General features: G+C 48.8%; 1 protein-coding gene across 5 annotated transcripts in view; it reads right to left on the bottom strand.

Annotated features, from left to right (window-relative positions):
* OPHN1 (oligophrenin 1) overlaps positions 1-20,633 on the bottom strand; it is a 65,863-nt gene that overhangs the window by 24,245 nt on the left and 20,985 nt on the right. For all 5 annotated transcript variants that reach the window (XR_013957480.1, XR_013957481.1, XM_080624401.1 and 2 more), the window contains 7 exons: positions 18,001-18,062; positions 15,278-15,349; positions 6,323-6,424; positions 5,209-5,319; positions 4,402-4,506; positions 3,305-3,434; positions 1,893-1,993 (listed from right to left, as the gene is read on the bottom strand). Coding sequence is in view for 3 of the 5 variants with exons in the window: in XM_080624401.1 (XP_080480527.1) it covers positions 1,893-1,993; positions 3,305-3,434; positions 4,402-4,506; positions 5,209-5,319; positions 6,323-6,424; positions 15,278-15,349; positions 18,001-18,062 (683 nt within the window). In the remaining 2 variants the exon portion in view is untranslated. The remainder of the gene's footprint in view (positions 1-1,892; positions 1,994-3,304; positions 3,435-4,401; positions 4,507-5,208; positions 5,320-6,322; positions 6,425-15,277; positions 15,350-18,000; positions 18,063-20,633) is intronic.

Raw genomic sequence — 20,633 nt, forward strand, 5'->3', positions numbered from 1 at the left:
ACTGGTACCAGGAGCAGAGACAGTCCTTCCCACCATCAACAGAGATTAAAGGCTCTGTAAGCCTGGCTTCCTCTCCTCAGCCACAAATTGTTCTAGATGTCACAGAACTCTCCTGCAAACAAGTGCTAAATATCTCAGCAACCAGCAGTATGCTTCCACAGAGCAAGAACTCTACCGTAAACAAACCTCAACAGGTAGCCACTTGGTCTTTGAGGCCAGGACCCTGCTTGTCTGCTATCTGACACAGCTAGGTCCTATTTTTCACCAGTGCTGATCAGTTATCCATAGCATTCATGGTCCAAAGAGCTTTGCATGAAATACCTTGTAGGAAAGGAATGCTAACTGGCCAAATCTGGAGTAGGTGCACTCTGAAGAGAGGCCGGTGCTGTGGGACTGAGCTCTGGCCCTTCGTATTCACGCCCCATACTCCGTAGCAGAATCCCTGCAATGTGACCCTAAGATCTCCACGACTTTGTAGGAGTCCGTGCAACCAAGCAGCGATGAGTGTGCAAGCCTGGAACATGTTAATCACCCTGACACTCACTGCTGCTGCATCTGCAAGACCTCCAGCAGAAGCGGATCAGGCAGAGCACGGAGCAAGAACGGCCTCCTTCAAGATTACCTACAGTTTACATGTCATGATGATAATCTCCTGGCTGTACTTTGTGTTGGTTGGTTGGTGTTTTTAAGAGAACTGCCTGTTATCACAGCATTTAAAGCTGTGTGGCCAAAGGTGCAGATTTCCAGATTAGGAGCGTTTGGGAAAGGGACTAATTTACATTTTTACAAGCCCCTACTTTCATTAACTTGCCCTACCAGACATGTTTATGGCAGAGATGAGAACAGATCCCCTCAGTCAATAGTTTGGATGTTTCTTTGCCAAGATCTCTGCCAAGGGCTTCCAAAAAATACATTTTATTTTATTGCTGCAGCATGCAGAGGGCTGGCAAAGAACAGCCCACAAGATCACAAACTGGAGAACGGCACGCCTGACTGGGAGTCCCCAGGGCATATTACTCCAAGGCAGAGGGGGCGGGTGGACTCAGCTGGATGCACTTGCTGTGCTTTGTCATCTGTGCCTGCATCCTACCCCTGCTCTGTCATGCTGAGGAACTGCAGGGAACTCCCAGACACAGTGGTAAAATCCAGAGCATTTTGCCCAAGAAGCCATTCCCAGATCCCCAGATTCCCCAGCCGTTCCCCTTATTGCAGTTTAGAGCTGCAATGCTGCTCTCTCCTACTCTCCTAACACTGGCCCCACTCCCATGTAACCAGTTCCAAGAATAGAAGATCACAAACCAGAGACTGTGCCAGCATGCAAAGGCAGAGAAATACCCCTTCTGGAAGCACTCATTTAATAACTTGAGTGATTCAAGTACTTGCAATTACTGCCAGAGGGCTACGTGCAAACCAGGCTGCAGGTTCACTGCCCATGTGCATGGATAAATATAAAAATTAGCTTGTCTGGAAAGGCAGAAATTTCACACTAGACCAATTTGCAAGCCACCACTGTCCAAGTAATGCTTATGTTACACAAACCTGCATCTTCGCTGCCAAACCCTGCAGGGCTTCAGGCTAATTTTGGGAGAGAAAGAGGTAAAACTTCTCTTCACAGAGGTGTCTTTCAGGTTGCACCAAGCCTGTGTGACCAGGCAGGAAGGGGACATGATGCTCTGCTCCATGGCCAGGAGCCCTTCCACAGCTGCAGGCTCAGGACTCAGTCCACTGGTGCTGCCAGACAACTGCTCTGACAGCGGGGCTGGCCTGTACTGCTCTGGACATGGCACCTGTTCATCTGTTTGCTTATGGAAAGAGATGATGTGGGCAGACTGAAGGTGAGACCTGATGGCTAGGTCAGTGTTTGCAGACATCCCTCCAAGAAACCAACTCACTTGCTTAGCTCCAGGCTTCTGGTCCATGGGTGTCATCCGTAAGGTTTTTGCCTCTTTCTCGTACTGGCAGTAATATTTCACCCAGGAGATGCCCAGCGCCCCTGCAGAAACACACAGGAACCTGGAGTCAGAGACAGTGCCTCAGCTGGATGCAGCCGGCAAGGCATGGCCGACATAACCCGCATGTCCACACTTCTCTGGGACCAGACATTGCTGGCCCCATGGGGAGTTCCCTTGCCAGCATCTCCACTGGGAAAAGCCAGGAGGAGCAGTGAGGCTGCAGCTGCCTCCAGTGGCCTCCCAAAATGCTGCTGGTGAAAGCGCATTTGTGGTACTTTGGTTGGAAGCCAAGCCGGTTTGGCCAAGTCCATCCAAGACTGGCAGGATCCTGTGTGGCTGGAATGCTTGCTTCACACAGACACCACTAGTTTTTCCTGTTGATGAAAACTTGCTAGTAAAAACAACAGCCTCTTTAAAACGCTGAAGCTTAGTTCCTACGTATATCATGCTAGATTTATCAACACTCTTCTTTGTTGTCATGCCTAAACCCCTTTATATGAAATATTTCAAATAGCATTTTTTTCTGTGATTTGTTTTTAACTTGCAGTTGTCAGGAGGAACAACTGTCTTCATATTCAATTTATAGCGGAAACATAAATAGAGACAGCAAACAGCATTCAGGAACATGCAACATTTGTGGTCTAAAATTACTGTCTGTGTGTTTTCTTTTAAAAGCAGGATAAACATACATATGAACATCTGTATAAATGCATTTGTATGTATAATCCAAAAATTAACTGTGCTCTAAGTAAGTTGTCTGTGGACTCTGAGGCTACAGCTCTGCACAAAGGTTTTTGTCCCCTGAGCTTGCATGGCCATGGAAAGCTACAGCAAGTATTTGCAAAAGACTGAATTTGGGTTGATTTGATACTGCACAGAATGGCAACAAGTTTCTCTTCTCAGCAGTTTAACTCTGAGCGCTGGTTAATGCTTCAGTTGTGCTCAGATGCCCTCAGAGACAGGTCGAGAAGGAAGCTGTGCAGGACACCACATTTGTTCTGATAAAATGCAGCCAAGGTGCAATCTGCCAGAGCTCTGGTCTCCCCAGCAGTACAACAGAGTAATCAATCCCATCCAATTTGAGTGCAGGGCAATCAGCTCCTTGCTTGCATGGCTCATGAAACCTGGAGAAAGCTCTGTGCCACTGCTGAGAAAGCTGGCAGCTGAAGTTGCTGGTGATTCCCTGTATACTGGCTGTCAGTGACACCCCATGCAGTATCGCTCACAGCGCTGCCATGACTAAATTGGCCTGGACACAGCAGCCGAGTGCAGCCCCCACCATGGGGCTGTGAGCATGGCAGCCCAGGCTACTATGTTTTTTAACACATTCATGTGCATATAAAAGACATTACATTTCTCTTGAGTGTACAGATAGCCCTCAATGGTTGGCTGCCCCGGTAGCTTGCAGGTTAGGGGGGCTTCCTTCATCCTCTTCTTCAGGTCTTCCAGCTCCTCCCGCGTGCTGGAAAAATGATTCCTTGTCTGTTGAGAGAAAACAAAACCAAGCACATTTGAACATAAGCAAAGAGCGAGCTTCAGGTATTCCTGGTCAAACTTTAAGTGCTTTGGCAGAAATGAATCAGTCCCCAGTGTACTAAATGGTGAATATTATATATTCACATGAAAACTCCAGCTATAGAAACAACTGGACTCTCAAAGATGATTGAAGAGACACGGTTTAACATACCACGCGTGAAAATGGTGTTGGGAGAGACACTTGTTCTTTCAATAAAAGAAACGTGGCACATTTTAAGGCTAGGTGGAGCAGAAGGAAGTACCTGAACTACTCTTTGCACTGCTGTTTAGGTAATGGGTGTATTCTTCTACAAAACTTTCTCAAAAGATCATGCTACACTGCTTGGCACGTGAGTCATTTTTAAAGAGTCATGTCAACACAGGTACAAAATCAAGGTATTTTTATGGAACACCACTTACACCAATTAATGAGCTACCAGCAAACTCAGCTTGACACAGATTTATGGCTGTTGTCCCCTGGGAATGTGGGCCAACCATGAAAGATGGAGTATTAACAAAGCAGGACATAGATATTTTACCCCATGAGTATACTTAGCCAGCAGAGGAGCTTACCAAAACATGTAGTAAGCTGATACCATAAAGATCAAGATCGGAGGCCTTTTTAGAAGATGTGTACCATTTCTCATGAAGTTGGGAGAAATTCTTAGGCTTGTTTATGCACAACGTTAAATGACATAATTGCAATTGCCCCTTCTAGATGAAGAGAGCCACTATAATAGCACCTGCAGACTCTCTCATGTAGGAGAGGAGAAAATACATGTGAACTGAGAAGGAAATAACTTTATATGCACCTCCTACAATGCAAACATGAACAGTCTGTTTTGCAGGGAAAAGCCTTGCCAGGACAGGTATTTAAACACAAATGAGAATAGAAGTCACATGTGAAAAATACTTGAGCTGGGCAGGAACTCACATTCTGCAGGCTGAGCTGAAGCTGCTGTTTATAAGGGAGGAAATCCTGCGTGAGCTCAACTGTCAGGTTGTTGTAAGTAAAGAGGCTGTGGAGAAAAGCCAACACCTGAAAAAGGAAGGAAAGGACACAGATTAAACTCCTCTTCTATATTTCTAATCAGAGGGAAAATAGACAGGAAGTGGGGTTTCAGAAATTACATATACAAATTCTTTCTTTTTTCTTACAATGTTGAAATGATGCAAGTCTTACTGACTTATCCACCACAGCGTCCCTAGAGCCCAGGTCTACCACCCACACATTTGTCTTAATACAACACGCCCAAAATGAAAGACCCTGCTGGGAGAACAAGGGCAGATCTGCAGATTGCTCGTCCACAAGATCTACACGATCCCACATTCAAGCACATCCAGCGCCAGGGCAGGGTCCCTGTACACAGACATGAGCTGGTACCTCTGCAGCCCGTGCCGTGACAGGTAAGCAGACCAGATAACAACTCTCTTCCTTTGAAGGCAGCTAAGACTTACCAAACACAAGGGGTCCAGGACAATTCATAACAAGACCTACAGCATCCAGCCTGTTCTCAGGATCAACTTACAGACATGTGAAAAAAGTCTGTGGTTTCATGGTACTCTGGCAAACACTACTAATGCTGTTAAGCTGCAGCAATCCGAGTGTGCAAGGTTAACTCCATCACAAGACTTCCCAGGACCAAATCCAGCCTTGTAACTCATCCCTTCCTGTGACTGTCAGCGAATTAGCATGTTTGAGCATCAAACAACAAGGCCAGGAAGAAAAGGGAGCTCCTACCGGTTCAACAATACTGAATTTCTTGCTTTCCTGTACTTCCTGGATCTGGTACACATACTCAAGGGAAGACTCAAAGAAATTGTGTCTCTCTTTGTCAACCTGAAGGTCAGCCTGGAAGAAAGAGGGAGAGGAGGAAAAAGAAAATATCACATCTAGCTTGACAATATTTGACTAGCACGTCTTGTCAGCCCACAAACAGTCCTGTCTTTGCTTAAGAAAGGATTATGAAAAGTGTCCAGCTCAGGCTTTGAGCACTTGGCACAGAACCAGACGACTGGAACATTGGCCGTTCGTTCTTCTCAGGTCTGCCCTTTTCTAGCTCCCTTTCATGTATGGATCCAGAAACTCTCTCCACTCTGCAAGGCTTTCCCAAAGCCTATTTGTTATTTCAGCGTAAGCTCTGTTCCTCCCCACAGCCCTGCACTCATGAGGACAAGGCCATTATCATGATCCTCTTGCCTGACTCCAGCTGCAACCCAAAACCAGCAATTCCAGAGCTGCAGCACCAGGTAGGACAACGCAGCATTGCTATGTTACCACAACTTCCACAGATTTTGCCTTGCAAAGATGCTTCATCTGACAACTGGTTTGACAGATTTGATTTGATCCAGCTCCTCTGATGTGGGCTGGAGCAGCTGGGGCTTGTTGTAACATGGTTGGCAGCAACAGGGCTGGAAGGGGCGCCTCCTCCTCTGCCTGCTGCTCATGGCCACTGTGATCCTGTTGCCACAGCTATTCCTGCAAACACAGGAGCTAGGCAGGAAGCTGTGCTGGCAAAAACAATAGTAATAAGCAGTTCTTTTTCAGCCAGATCAGTTCCCTGAGACAGGTGAAAGGGAGGCCAGTCCCCAGAGGTGCCAGTGTAACTGGCCTTGTACCATAAGGGTGAGAAGCTCTGACAATGCATAAAGCCATTGCCACTGTTCAGCACACTAAGGAGAACTATGATATTGATTTTCCTGGTTTCATCCAGAGAATCTAGGCTTTAGTAGATTTAAGTGTGTATCAATTTGAATCAGTTACTGAAAGGGATGACTTTTCTCCCTTTTTTAAGATCTAAAGCAGCTGGTGACGTTGCTTCTGGACCCAACTCTGAAGAAAACTCCATACATACCTCCTGCAATTGGGATTCCTTCTTTTTCGAAGACAGATGCAAATGGCGATCCAGCATAGAATAAAACTTCTCACCATCCTTCTCAAACTTTTTCTTTCTTTCCTGCAGGAGTTGAAGCAGAACCAGTTATTGGCATTTTCCAGATAAGAACATGCAACAAGGCCAAGATCTTATGTACGGTTCAGTATTCCCATGGAAAAACTCTAGTCAACACAACCAGAACAGACGGCCCCTTTCCAATTGCTCTGATTTCACAGTCCATTCTAGTTCCAACTAAAGACCAAGCTCCGGCAATGTTTTGTGGCACAGGCACTTGAAGTATTTTGTCATGTTAGAATCATGGTGAAAGCCCCATCGATGAGGTATTGCACCCCTTCTCAATCTCTTCAATGTCAAGTAAAACTGTGACAATACTAATACACCAAAAACCTATTCACCATTTGTTCACATAGTTCAGAAACAACTGGGCAGATACTTTAATGTCAAAGACATGTCTGGGATACGAAAAGATTTGTTAGGAGTTTGGCAGTTTTCTGCTTTGAGGCTTTTGCCGTGTGTTTCTGAGAGGTATTAGAACAAAAGCAGAAAACTGGAAGCACAAGACATGGGAGGGAAGTCATCAGCTCTGCATCAGTGGTGGTGGAAGGAGAGATCGCAAACCTTGCAGGCAAAACTTCCACAAGCTTTACTGCAGAGCGCCCAGCCCGAATACGACCCAGAGGAACACTGCCTAAAACACAGATGGTTTACAACACACACCAAGAAGACCTCACATCTTGGAGGTCCCCTGTGAATGGTCTGGCTCTTTCTGACCTACTGTACGTCTCAAACATGCCTACCACAGGCATGCAAACATGAAGTGCAGACTGATTTGTCAAGAAAAAAAGACTTTGTGAAGGAACCACTGTAACAGAAAGAGTTGTTTGCACTGGAAAACCTGAAAGAGTTAATGTCTCTTTTTTTCTCATTCTAGACATTAAAGAATAAAACTCCACATGAACGCATTATTCACACAATAAGTGTGAAGCCACAGAGGGCTGTGGCAGTCAAGAAACGATGATTAGAACCCAGGCTGACAGATATCCACATCAGATGTTAACAGACATCAGTGATTGCTGAGAGGCAGTTAAATTGCTAAAAGAAGGAAATTCCAGCCTGGCAGCAGCCTCAGTGCCAGGTCCAAGCAGCTGAGCACTGGTGTCTGCACGCTATGGAGTATGTACAGGATGCCTAGATTCTTTGTCTAGCTTCTGAAAGCTCAAGAAAGTGGAAAGTGGAGTAAGGGAATCTCAGCCTCCTGTGGAATTAATGAGATCTTTCAACAGCTATCCCATAAGACCCCTGAAATCCTGTTCTCTTGCCTCCATTCAGAAATTCATGAATAAGCAAACACACACCAACGCCACCACAAAACAGAGCAGATGGACTCCGCCAGACTGGTCGATGTGCTATTTCCTCATGAGATCAGTAGCAAGTGCAAATTTTGAAGCTGTGTTTCCTGAATAAAGTCCTTTCTCTTTGGTTGGTTCTCCTGCTATGAAGTTTTGCTTCCCCATTCCAGTTGCACTGACTCTTCAGCCTGTCTAATGGGGTGTCCTACACAGCAGGATGCCTGGGGGTTCCCGAACTGGTACTTTAGATAACCATGGTTAGCCCCTGCCTGACAGTCTCCCTTCTTCTTGGCTCTTGCTCACAGCAGCTACTAATGCATTGCCTCTGGAAGATGAAAGGTTATTTTCTGGTGGGCGCACAGGGAGACACTCATAGGTTATTTACTGGAACACATGAAGGTCTTACAGGTCCCCTCCTTACACACTGTCAGTAGCACAGGATCTCACGTTCCTTGGCCTTTATGTGAGGAGCAGCTTGCCATCAGCACCCAGACTCATGCTGGTGGACACCGGCTCCTTATAGGCACCTCGGACAAAGGGCGGACGAGCTGCCTTCCTACAAAAAGGATTCCTCTCCCCACAAGAGTCCTGTTTCTCTAATCCTTGCACATTGCTATTGGGAAAGCACAGTTACCATGGAAAAATGCAGACGAGATACAAACTCAAATATCTCTGCTTATATTTAACTGGCTTAGACCAGCAAGCCTTTTTACCCCAGTAATTACACCTACTGCCCTACAGAGACCCTGTAGCTACAGGACCTTTGAAAGGAAGTATGTCTTCTGGTATCACCCTCTTCAATATCAGGGATACGAGAAATCTGTATTAGCACATTCATGTTTCAGAATAAAAGAGATCCACATCAAATCCAGAACAGCAGAGAGACCTCCGAGGGTGAAACCTAAATTAAGCAGCACTGCAGCTGCAGAGCCGATGCCAGGAAAGACTGTCAAAACAAAACAGCACTCTTGTGACTAACACCCCTGATAAGAAAATCCAGACTCAGAATCAAAAGCATTTGAGAAGCAGCAGTTATCATGCCTGTAAGGTCACACTTCTGGACTGTTTGCGTGTGCCATTAGATGCCACATCTAAGGCAGGCAGGATCCTAGGCTTGTTTTCATTTCTGTAAATGAGGAGTCACCAAACCTCAAGGCCACAGAGGGGGACTGAAACACAGCTGCAGCCCACACCTCCCCTGCTTCTGGCTTCTTGCATCTCAGAGAGGGCTATGCCAGCAGCAGGTCCCAAAATCCTCCAGTGAGGGACAGCTGGCTTGAACCCAACCAACAAGGGCTCATCTGTCCCACAGAGGTGGCACTCAGAGGTGGCAAGGGACGGTGCCAGCCACGCTCCTTGGGGGAGCCTGCAGGAAGACACGGCCTGTTCTCCAGAAGAGGATTATCTCTGCAGCAAGAAAAGAAAGGTGAAAAGAAAGAAAATGCCTGAGCAAGCAATGGGACAGTTTTTCCTACAGCAGGAGCCCAGAGGCCAGCAGCAAATCCTTCAGGGAGTGCCACCTCCTCTGCCAGCACCCGCTGTGGAGCACTAAGCCCTCCCTGGGGATCAAAGGGATTGGGAATGACATCTGAGATGGACACCAGCGTGTGGAACATGGCTTGCTCCTGCAGAACTGCTGCCATACGGAAACGAACACAGCGCAGAACACCATTTTTGGCCACCAAGGGAGTTTGCCAATCATTTCCCACTTGGGCTAATTGACATAGAACTGAAAAGCAGAAGGATGAACTACAAATCCCTCCTGATTGTCAAGCCAAGGCTTCTAACAGCTTGTTGGCTGCTGAGCAGAGCAAGCTGAGACAAAAAAAAACCAACACAAAAAACCACCCAGACTGGAAACATGAGCACAATTAATTCCTCATGAATATTCAGCAAAGGACAGCATTACCTTCCCATTAAGATTTGCCAAGTCCAAGAAGCCACCCAACTTATTTGCTCACCAAGAGACACTGAGGTGATTTCTCCTGAGTGCAGGCAGAGCCACACAGCAGTGAAGGAGGGTGCTCTTCAAAAGCTCTGCTCTGCAAGCTCCAGCAGACGCTGCTTTAACCAGAAATGAGCAGGAGTCCTTGGGAAAGCACAGTGGCCCAGCCCAACACCTGATGCATTGGCAGCATTGGCTCACTCTGCCTGTGAGGGGTCCTGCACTGCACACCGGCTGCTGCTGCCAGGAGCATGGCAAAGCCGGAGTCCCTCGGCAGCGGCTCAGACCCAGCTTGAGCAAGAGATGGAGCATCCAAAGCCTACAGGGGAAAAGGGGCAAATGGACTTGCCAAAACTCTCCCTTAACCATTAGTTGCTAACCAGCATCTTCGGAAATGCCCATCCTAGAAGAGGCAGTGAGCTGCAAGTGAGGAGCTCAGCTCACATGGCTGCTGCTCTTTAAGAAAACTAAAACAAAACAAAGCACACTTTACCTGCTGGGAGCCTCCACCTTGGAGCACACCTGCAGGAGTTTCAGAGGAGAATCAGCACCCAGCAGGATGTGCAGCCGGCCATCAACAGGAGATGGCTTCATAGCAGCCTTCCAGTATCTGAAGGGGGGCTATAGGGATGCTGGGGAGGGACTCTTCATCAGGGACTGTAGTGAAGGAGTAACAGGTTAAAACTTAAACAGGGGAAGTTCAGGTTAGATATAAAGAAGAAGTTCTTTACTGTGAGGGTGCTGAGGCACTGGAATGGGTTGCTCAAGGAAGTTGTGAATGCTCCATCCCTGGCAGTGTTCAAGGCCAGGTTGGACAGAGCCTTGGGTGACACGGTTTAGTGTGAGGTGTCCCTGGCTGGGGCAGGCAGGTTGGAACTAGATGATCTTAAGGTCCTTTCCAACCCTATCTATATGATTCTATGATTTTATGATTCTATGATTCTAGGGCCATGAAGCCAATGGTGGGTGCTTCCGGGCTCCCCACTGCCTTTCTCTTCCCCCACGTACCTGGCCCTGCTGCCTCCTCCAAGCAAAGCTGCAATATGGCTCCAAGCACAGCTTGGGCAACACTGCAAGTTGAAAGCCTGTAAATATTAAATGCATCTGTTTTCACTGCATTTCCCACCCCGTTTTGATGAAAGCAACAATACTGCTGCAATTGTTGCAAAGCTACTGCGCTCACAACACAGGTGCCCAGTAACAAAGACAAACGGTGATGTGTTCACAGTCCCTTGAGAAAGAAGACAGCACTGAAAAAATTCAAACCCCAAATCAGCTTGAGGAAATGGCAAGCTGTGGCTGGAAAGGAATTGAAGGCACAAAATAGGAGGCAGGTTCTGTTTCAACTGGCAGCCTCATCTGGCAAACAGCGGAGGGATAAATGGGAAAAAGAGAAACATGTTCATACAGAAAAAAATGCTTCATGCCTGAGTTTCACTAACTTGTACGAAGCATCAGCATTTATACAGAAAAAAAAGGTAATTTATAAAAAGAAAAATGCTGTTGAAGGTTGTAGAAAGAGCATTTCTGTAAAACCACACTCAGTTTAACCTGGTCTCCTTCCCTCACCCACTGTGTTCTCTCAAATGCTCCTTAGATCTTATTCCCACAGAAATGAAAGCAAGTAGAAGTTACTGTCCTTCCTTTCTTTTAAAATTGTTCTTAATGTAATAACAGAATTAACCAAGTGCTTTTAGGAATACACGTTATCTGCTTTGTAAGAACTTCGTGAGAAATGCTGCATTTATTCAGCATCCCAGGACATAGTAAACATTCCTCCTGCAGCTTACAATGAGTCCAAACAACTTTCCCCCCTCTGGCTTTTTTGTTCTGTTTTGTGTTTTCATTTGTGTTTTGATTTTCTTCTTTAAAAAAAAACCCACCAAAAACAAAGAAAAACCGACCAAACAACTTTCTCCTTCCAAGTGGAATTGGAACAAAACTTTTCCTATGCAAATCCTACTAAATGTAATGACTGCAGCAAGGCTCTTAACAACAGCCCCCCAGTCCCAGAGCACAGCTCGCCCACAGTGTGAGCCAAAAGCCAAGGGCGTTGCTGGGAGGGACAGGCCTCAGCACCCCGAGCTCCACGGGTCTGTCCTGTGTGAGGGCAAGCAGAGACTTTCTCGATCTGCTGCAAGGCTGCAAAGCACACACTGCTCTGCCTCACAGCTCTGTAGATCAAGAGAAACGTGTGCCGTTTAGAGCTTCAGGCCACAACTGGTCCTACCATCCTGCTTTGCGTTCCCATTAGCAGCAGGCACATCCCTCTAATTACCCCCTGCTGATCAAGAACTCCACCAGCCCATGTGCTACTCTGCTCATTTTCAAACCTGACCGTCAGTCACGGCTTCACCAAGCACACCTGGGACTCAGATTGCTTCTGCCAAAGAGATGGCACAAAATCCACAGGGTCCATAGACTACATGGACTGAGCACACAGTCAAGCCTCTACGAATATGATCTAACATGAAAGGAAGACAGACCACCCCACACGCTCAGACCCCCAACCCGTGCCCTTCCAAGTGCTTACAGCAGCCTCAATTACACTGGTTCCTTCCCCCTCTCACCAAATCAGCACCTCACCCCCAGCCATGTGCTCACACCAGCCCTGGAGCTTCCAGGCAGAGCAAGGTGCCAGTGCCAGGGCTCAGAAATGGGTCAGCTCAGGCAATCCAGGATCCTCCACTTTTCTCCTTGATGTCCACACATACAAATATTTACCGACAAGTCAAGGGAAGTGCAATGATCCCATAGGTCTGGGTTAGCAAGAGAGAGTGGCTGGAGGGGGGCAGCTGCGGTGGGTCCCAGTGACACCCAGGGGCTCCCCCGTGTGGGAGCACACCATCTGAGCCAGGAGACTCCATTCAGCCCCGGGAAAAGGGGTTAATGCAGACTCAGATGTCTTAGTCAGACTGACTGGCTGCTCTCCAGCCAGAGTCACCACAAAGCCCCAATTCAAAGGCTCTTCCTATCTGGCTTCAGCATCTTGCAAAGAGAACAGAAAACATCTCATAGAAAGCGGCTCTGCCAAAATCTGGGAAACGAAGCAGAGGGCACAAATTCTCTGTGTCATGTCTCTGAGCTGCTCCACAGCCCAGCCCCGGCCTCTCTCCACTGGTGTAAATCAGGAAGGATCATAGGGCGATGCCAGTCAGTAGAGGCACAGCAGCAATGGAGAGGGACCCCCTCACTGACAGAGCACCATTGTGAGGAGTCCTCATTTGTATTTCATGCCTTCTGCAGACGGATGTGAATGACCCGGAGCAGCTCTGCAGGCTGGCAAGTGAAGGAGGGCTTTGTGCTCAAGGCGATATTCAGTGTCCGCAGCCCAGTGGTGCAGTGTGAGCTCCTCTCAGAAAGCTTCAGAGGTGATGGCAAGTGTCTGGAGCAGGCTGGGGCTTGCTCCGAACCTCAGACCCACTCCAGGCTGCAGAGTGGTGTCAGAGAGAGCGTTATCTTCCCGTGCATCCCCTGTCAGTGTGGGCACAACCAGCAACACAGCGGGATGCAGCATGCCCTGCTGCAAGCTCCTGTGTGCAAGCACTTCTGCTGAGCCACACAGAGCCCCCTGAGGTGCCCCTGACACCTCTGCAGTTTGTGCTCCTCATCAGAAACAAAATTCAAAGCCAAACCGTAAAGATCACAGAATCATAGAATCATAGAATAGTTAGGGTTGGAAAGGACCTTAAGATCATCCAGTTCCAACCCCCCTGCCATGGGCAGGGACACCCCACACTAAACCATGCCACCCAAGGCTCTGTCCAACCTGGCCTTGAACACCACCAGGGATGGAGCATTCACAACCTCCCTGGGCAACCCATTCCAGTGCCTCACCACCCTCTCAGTAAAGAACTTCTTCCTTATATCCAATCTAAACTTCCCCTGTTTCAGTTTGAACCCATTACCCCTTGTCCTATCACTGCAGTCCCTGGTGAAGAGTCCCTCCCCAGCATCCTTATAGGCCCTCTTCAGATACTGGAAGGCTGCTCTGAGGTCTCCACGCAGCCTTCTCTTCTCCAGGCTGAACAGCCCCAACTTTCTCAGCCTGTCTCCATACAGGAGGTGCTCCAGCCCCTGATCATCCTCGTGGCCTCCTCTGGACTTGTTCCAACAGTTCCATGTCCTTTTTATGTTGATCTCTAAGACACCTGCAATGAATCCTTACTTTCTGCAGCCTCTTAACTGTTTCTGAACAGCATTCTGCCATTGCCCAATGCCGCCTGGGGTACCCGGCCCACCAGCAGGGACTGAGAAGGGCTGCAAGCTGCCAGGTAAATCTGTGTCAGTGCTTGGAGCTCCCTGCTGCCAGGACTGTGGCACCAACCAGGCACCAGCCAGCTCCAGAGCAGGAGGCATGCTATGGGACCTGTGGCTGGGTCATGTGGCACGGCTCTCAGAGCAGGGCACGCTCCAGCCTGTAGACAAAGTAATCCTTACACACCTGAAGAGCTACCCAAGAAGAAAATAGCCTAAAGGACGCTTTAAAACTGTAATCTTAACATTTGCAGACCGTTGCTCTCTTGACTTAAGTGTTCCATAAACAGAAAGGGGAAAATCAGCTTGACCTTGTCCCCATGACACTTTTCTAAACATGTGCTGGCCCTATGGTTAATACAGGCAAATCCATCAGGAGGAAGTCTTCTCTCAGCCCTGGGCACATCCACACGCTTGTAACACCAAGCCCTGTTGCAAAACCTGCTGGCGAGGAGGCTTCACCCCTGTGCCTGTTCACCAGCACGAGACCAACAGCCATGGCGCTGCCCTCACCACACTCACGCTGATGTGGCTGCTCAGAGGCGTTCTACACACATGGTTGTACCGGGGGATTCTGAAGGGCAGGACAGTGATCAAGTATCTTTGCTCAAATCCTGTATTTATTAAACGTCACAGACTCCAGATGGGCTGGGCGGAATCCAAGCCCCAAGTGTTCTCCAAAACATCTCCATTTCTGAGCTGGTTCAGAGCCAGCCCAATTTCAAGCTGCCACTGAGTAATGTGGAACCCGGACTTCTTGATAGTGGACAAGGGAAAAATAATATTTCCTGCTCAACTTGTGCAGGATTTGCTTTCTATAGTGTGTTTCTTTAAAAAGTTTGGTCCATCTGAAAGACTCGTTAGATGCTTTACATAAATATTTCATAACAAAAGCCCTGTGACTGTAGTGAAGTTCTGACTGCCAAACTCTGCTGCTCTCTCCCTCGCCTGCTCTAACACTCACTTAGCCGAAGAAAATGTTTTATTCTCAATAGCACTGAATGAACAAAGGGGAGAGGAGAGAAAGAAGCAAGGAAAACGTCCTCATCACTGGTTGTAACAAGTACTCCCTGCTCAGGATGGAGAAAGTGCTGGAATTAGGCCAGAAGAGAACCCAAAGAATTCAGGAAAAGGTTTTGGAGCCTCTTACGATTGAAAAATCAGACTAAAAGTCACAGCACAGGCTCTCTTGTGCCAGCAGCTGAAAGCCAGCACTAAATGGGGAAGCTTCTGAAAGCATGAAGTTGAAACATTGTACAATGATTGTTTAACCTTCAAAAGCAACAAAAGGTAGAAAAAAACCGAATTAAAATATAGCAACAGAAAACAAGTATGTTTAAATTTAAAACAAACAAGCTTTACCTTGGTGAACCCTATTTGTTCCTTCCGAAAGTTTTCCAAAGGTTTGATCAGCAAATCGCTAGCGTTCTGTACCTATGGCACAAAGAAAGAAACAGTTTCATTACAGGATACAGATTTCCTCCTGAATAGAGGCTGAATAGGATTAGAAGCCAAGAACTCTTGGATTTCAATGTCTCTGACTGCAAACTTGGCCTCTGTCTGTAGGTGAAGCTGCTTAACCACCCATACCCACTCTTGCCTATCTGTAATACACAGAAAACCCCAATCACAGCACACAAAGCTTTGGGAACACCCTGTAGGTGACAGATGAGTTTTCCCCAGCCCACCACCTTCCCCGCACAGTGAGCCATTGCCCTCTGCCTGGAATGCTGCATTGCTGCCACCAAACCCCAAGCACCAGCCTGCTGGAGCAGCAGCCCTCCAGGACATCGGTTCCCCTGCAGTCCTGTCTGTGCCAAGGCAGGCTTTGCTCCTGCCGGCCTCTCCAGCCTCAGCATAACGCTAGGCTTGCTCCTCACAGGCTACAGCACACTGTCACTGCACAGCCCTGGCCACCCAGCCCAGCCCTGCATCGCTGGCATGCTGGAGCAAGCTCCCAGGGCAGCACAGCCTGCGTGGCCCCTGTAACACACGCTGCGTCAGGCTGGATGATCCCGATCCCATTGGTAACAGCCCTTGCCAGCTGTCCCATTTTAAGAGCATCACTGTCCCTGGTTGACACAGGAAGAGCCGAGAAAGTTGATGCTCCACTAGCACTAGCAGCAGCCCCAGGAGGCAAGGCTGTTTGCTTATCTCTCTGAGAAGCACAAACCAGAACCAAATATATTCTCAAAGCCCACTGGGGACTGCTACTTACTTGTCAGCTCAGTTGAGTCCCTGCCTGCAGTGAGCTGCTCTATCTGCTCGAACAGCAGGGAAGGAGCAGAGAAGATGTGCTCCTGCGGCTGCTTCCCCTCTGCCACTGCTGCAGGCCCCTCTGCTCCAGACATCCCAGCCGCACTCCCTCCTGCCACCCGGGCACAGCACCATACTAGCCGTGCCTTCCACAGCACATCCACCCTTGTCTTTAATGTAAAGCCGTGACGGGTAAGATCTGAGAGGCAGGGATGTGTGGAGTCACTAGCATCTCCCAGCGAACACAGCAGATGTTCGTGCTGGTGAGTGCACTGCCAGTATGTGGCCGCTGCAGCCCCGAAAGGAGCTTTTTTCCAATGCAAAACATCCCTTAAGAGCTCAGCAAGGCTGCAATGGGCAGCAGCTGCTTCTCAGAGAAGGTGTGAGGAATAACCCAAGCTCACACAAGCAGAAGGCAGGACTGGGGATGACTCCTTGCCGTGGCTTTCTTATGGCCTGGCGTTTCTCACCATAGACAGCACTAGGCTTGGCGGCTCTGACAACACGGCTCTCAAATAAATGATGGACTTACCTTCTCCTGAAATCCAGCCAGAAGAGGAATGACAGCAGGTTATCTGTCACAGCAGGAGAGTAACGATAACAGCTAGGGAAAGGAGAGCCTGCACTTGGCTCTTGCAGTCTTGTCAGATGTCTGAAAGATGCTTTCCTGGGACACGCTCTGCACTGCCTCTCCATGAATCCAGAGGCAAATTCACCCCAGTTTGCACTACTGAATCCTGCCAGTGGGACACAACCTGCCATCTCTTCCTGTCCCCACTTGTGCTGTGACAGGCTCTCTCCCCAGCTCCAGAGAAGGGAGAGGGGAGAGAAGGGGATATGACGCTACACTGCCACAGCTCTTTCAGGTAATCTAAAGCTGATGAACATGGAGAAAGCATGAAACCTTCTGAGCGAGCTACTGTTAATAACTGATCCTACAAGCAGAGCAGGGGAAAAGAAATAGTAAAACTTCAGAGGAGCTGGAGAGGATCCCTAAAAGCATCCATGATCCCTGAATTGATCCCCTCCACCCACTTACCCACTGCCAAAGGAGCCGCTGTACCTGGATGGAATTAACAAGAACTGTCATACTGCTTTCCTCCCATTCCCTGCCTGCCTGCAGCCCCACAGAACAGTCTGTGGTGTCCCGCCGGCGCAGTCACCGCTGCAGCATTGGCCTAGCCAGCAGCCTGGCACGAGCTCTCACTGCTGCACGAGGCAGAGGAAAGCAGAGCCAAGCAGCACATTCCTGGCATGCTGTAAAAGCTCTCCACCGAGCCTAACCTTCGTGTTTTTCCTGGACTTAGGAGTGAGATGGAAAGCCAGCACTTGCTCTGGAGGAGCTCTGAAGAGGCAAAGCGCATGCCACAGCAGGAGGCTGAAGGCAGCACATCACTCCGCAGGAGCTGTGCTGGCAAGGGCAGGGCACAGGGGGACCCACATGCTCTCACCCAGCAAAAATGAAGCTAAAAATACATTTGGCCGCTTATCCTTTAATACTTTGTTTTATCACAAAACCAGCTTGTTATGAGACACACCTGGTTTTGCAGAGCAAACCTGCTGCAGAGGGCCGGGTCCTGTGGCTCCATGACTGCCCAGCATGCAGAAGAGGTTTCACGCACTGCCTGGGACAAGCTGTCCCCATCCCTGACCAGAGCCTCCCCTCTGCTGCTAAGTGCCCACAGCAATGGACAAGATATAGTACAAAACACAACGATCCTGGTGCTCCCAGCTTCCTTCTGATGGTACATGGTGCTGCTTGGCTGTGATTTAGCATCTAAATTTATGACAAGGCAATAATTACCACAGCACAGTTTAGATCATCTTACCATCATGGACCTCTCCAGCTCTACTTCGTGGAGCAGCTCTGCAAACTCCTTAAAGGACTCAGCTGTAAAAAAAGAAGAGGCTGGTCAGTGGAGCTAGGATGTGGCATAGGAGCATGGGACACACACCAGGGTACCCGAATCTGCCTGCACCCCCAGCATCGCCGTCTAAAGGCTTGCCAAAAACCAGAGAAAAGGTGGTCCCTATGTCAGAAACTGAGTGAGGCCAGGCCACCAGTAAAGGCTGGGCATGAGGGGTATTTATTACGCACCGGAGAGGAACTCCTGCCCGAAGCAACACGCTGGGAAGGGAAGGCAACGTTAATCAACTTCTATTAGGAATTGTAGTACAAAGCCAGTAAGGCAGGTGGCAGGCAAGGGGCAACCACCGGCACCAGGGACCACAGCAGGATGTGCTCTGCGGCAGTAGGGCTGCCTGTCCTACCTCGCTGCCTGCCAGCAGCACCAGAATCGGCCCAGCACCTCTGTCTGAGCTGGAAAGTACTGCAGGTGCATTCTAGGACCAAGACAAGGCTGTACAATGAAAACAGTCTGGAATGACAGAGATTATGGTCAGTGACAAGAAGCACAAAGTCTGTGTACTAAAGGAAAGGCAGCAGACACAGAAAGAGTCACAGACATTGACACCATTCCCCAAACTGTTAAAAATTAAACAAAGAGATCTCATTGATCGGCACTTTTCTTGGAGTCCAGCTACAACAAAAATCACATGAAACCTTTCCTTTAACAAACTGAAACAACAAGGTTTATTTAGCCAGGAGGGGGAAGACCAGGTGAGAATAGCTGACTCTCTCACACCAACAGTGTTATCACCAAAAGGGAACACTCAGCCTCTCTCTGCACCCACTGAAGAAGAACATGGGAAGGGGCTGAATCCGTAGCAGGGGTAAAAACCCTCCCACCAGAAATGGAACAAGGAGCACTGCAAAAGCCTCTGTTCTCCAGGAGGCTGTCAGACAAGGCTGGGCAAACATCTGGCTAGCATGCAGCGTGGCTGGGTGCTACACGCCTGCAGGGCATAATCCAATTGCCTCAGTGTACCTGGGAGCTAGCTGGGAAAGGTTCCCACAGTGCCACTCATCACTTTCCAGCAGTGGGAGCCGCAGCCGCCTGGGAGCAATGTTTGGAACAGGTCTGGCGGCTTCACTTGGAAAGTACAGACCGGCTTTGTAAAACCGACAGAAGCCCTTGTGCTTGCAGTTCAGACCCCCCACTCGCTGAGAAGCCTGTAGAAGCTCTTGATCTCTGCCTGAGAATGAATGAAAGACCATCAGAAGTGCCTGGCTGACACCAGAGCTCGTGAGCAGGACAGCATCCAGAGCTCCAGTACACCGGGCTTGGCAGGGGTAACACAGGAGGGAACACACCAGGCATATAGCAAGGCACATACAGGAATTGCTCGTCCCACAGATAAGAGGAGAGGATGCATTTCTGTTCCATGTGCAAGCTGAGTGCCCTCTCCCCTCATCCACAGGCAGTACCTAGAACTACCTGTCCTGCTAAAAAAAGGCTGTAATACTGCAGCACAGCCAGCAAGTAGGAGCTTCCACTGTTACAGGATTCTCTCTGCAGTTGCTGAGACAGACACAAAAGTGACACAGTCCCTCAGCTGGCATCATCAAAACATAACCTTCTTGATGAGTCAGTAACTTCTGAGTTCTCTTCCAGAGCAAGAGCTTCAGAGCCCAGCACATGCAATGTCCTAATAGTTTATTATGCTTGACCACAGGGCCAACACACTGACTTTCACTGTGGTTTCTCAGGACACTGTGAAACCTGACGTGTGCACAAACATCGGGAGCCAGAGCCAGAAAATGAATTATCAAGGGTAGAAATAGAATCCAGCCCTGAACTTACAGGGAAAATGCCACTGCTGGAAATTGTCACTAGATGTTTTCTTCCTTGCTCTACAGGAAAAGCCCAGACACACCATTTCCTGGCTGCAGTTACACTGAACTTGTCCCTGCACCACAAACACGTGGCTCAGGCTATATCCTGCTGCCAGACCAGCAGTGTCTGGGAGCACTGGGGTGGATCCATGCTACCGGCCTGGGTAAAATGCTTGCAGAGCAGAGCAGGGAGGCTGCAGATGGAGGCTGCCAAGCCACACCTGGGAACTACCCCAGAATGACTCAGCTGGCCGGCCAGAAACACAGCAGGAATGCCAGCAGCTTACAGCCAGAGGATTTCAGGTGCCCATGCCTAGGCGAGAGGAACACACCATCCCATTTCACTGCTCCATTCATCTCTAATGGAGCTGTTGATTCAGGTCCCAGGCAGGTGACCAGTGGAGGGATGGCAGCCACTGTGTAACACAGATATTAATATCGTAGAGGGAAGCGCTGCTCCTGACAGACAACATCAACCCAGCATCTGTGTCCCAACTCACACTTGCAGAGTTCAAAGCTACCAGCTGACGTGCAGGGGTGTCAGCCTCCTGTCTGCCTACACAAACAGAAAGATGTGCGCCATCAGCTATATTTACAGATCAAACATGGTCCCTGAAGTACGATAAGAAGTGTTTGTGAGTGTTTTGCTTCATTCCCATATCCTGCACTTCAAATGAGCTCCTGTGCTCCCACGCAGATCTCTGGCACCCTTGCAGGAGATGGAAG

Source organism: Psittacula echo (assembly GCF_963264785.1).
Source record: "Psittacula echo genome assembly, chromosome: 8".
Classification (NCBI taxonomy): Eukaryota; Metazoa; Chordata; class Aves; order Psittaciformes; family Psittacidae; genus Psittacula; species Psittacula echo.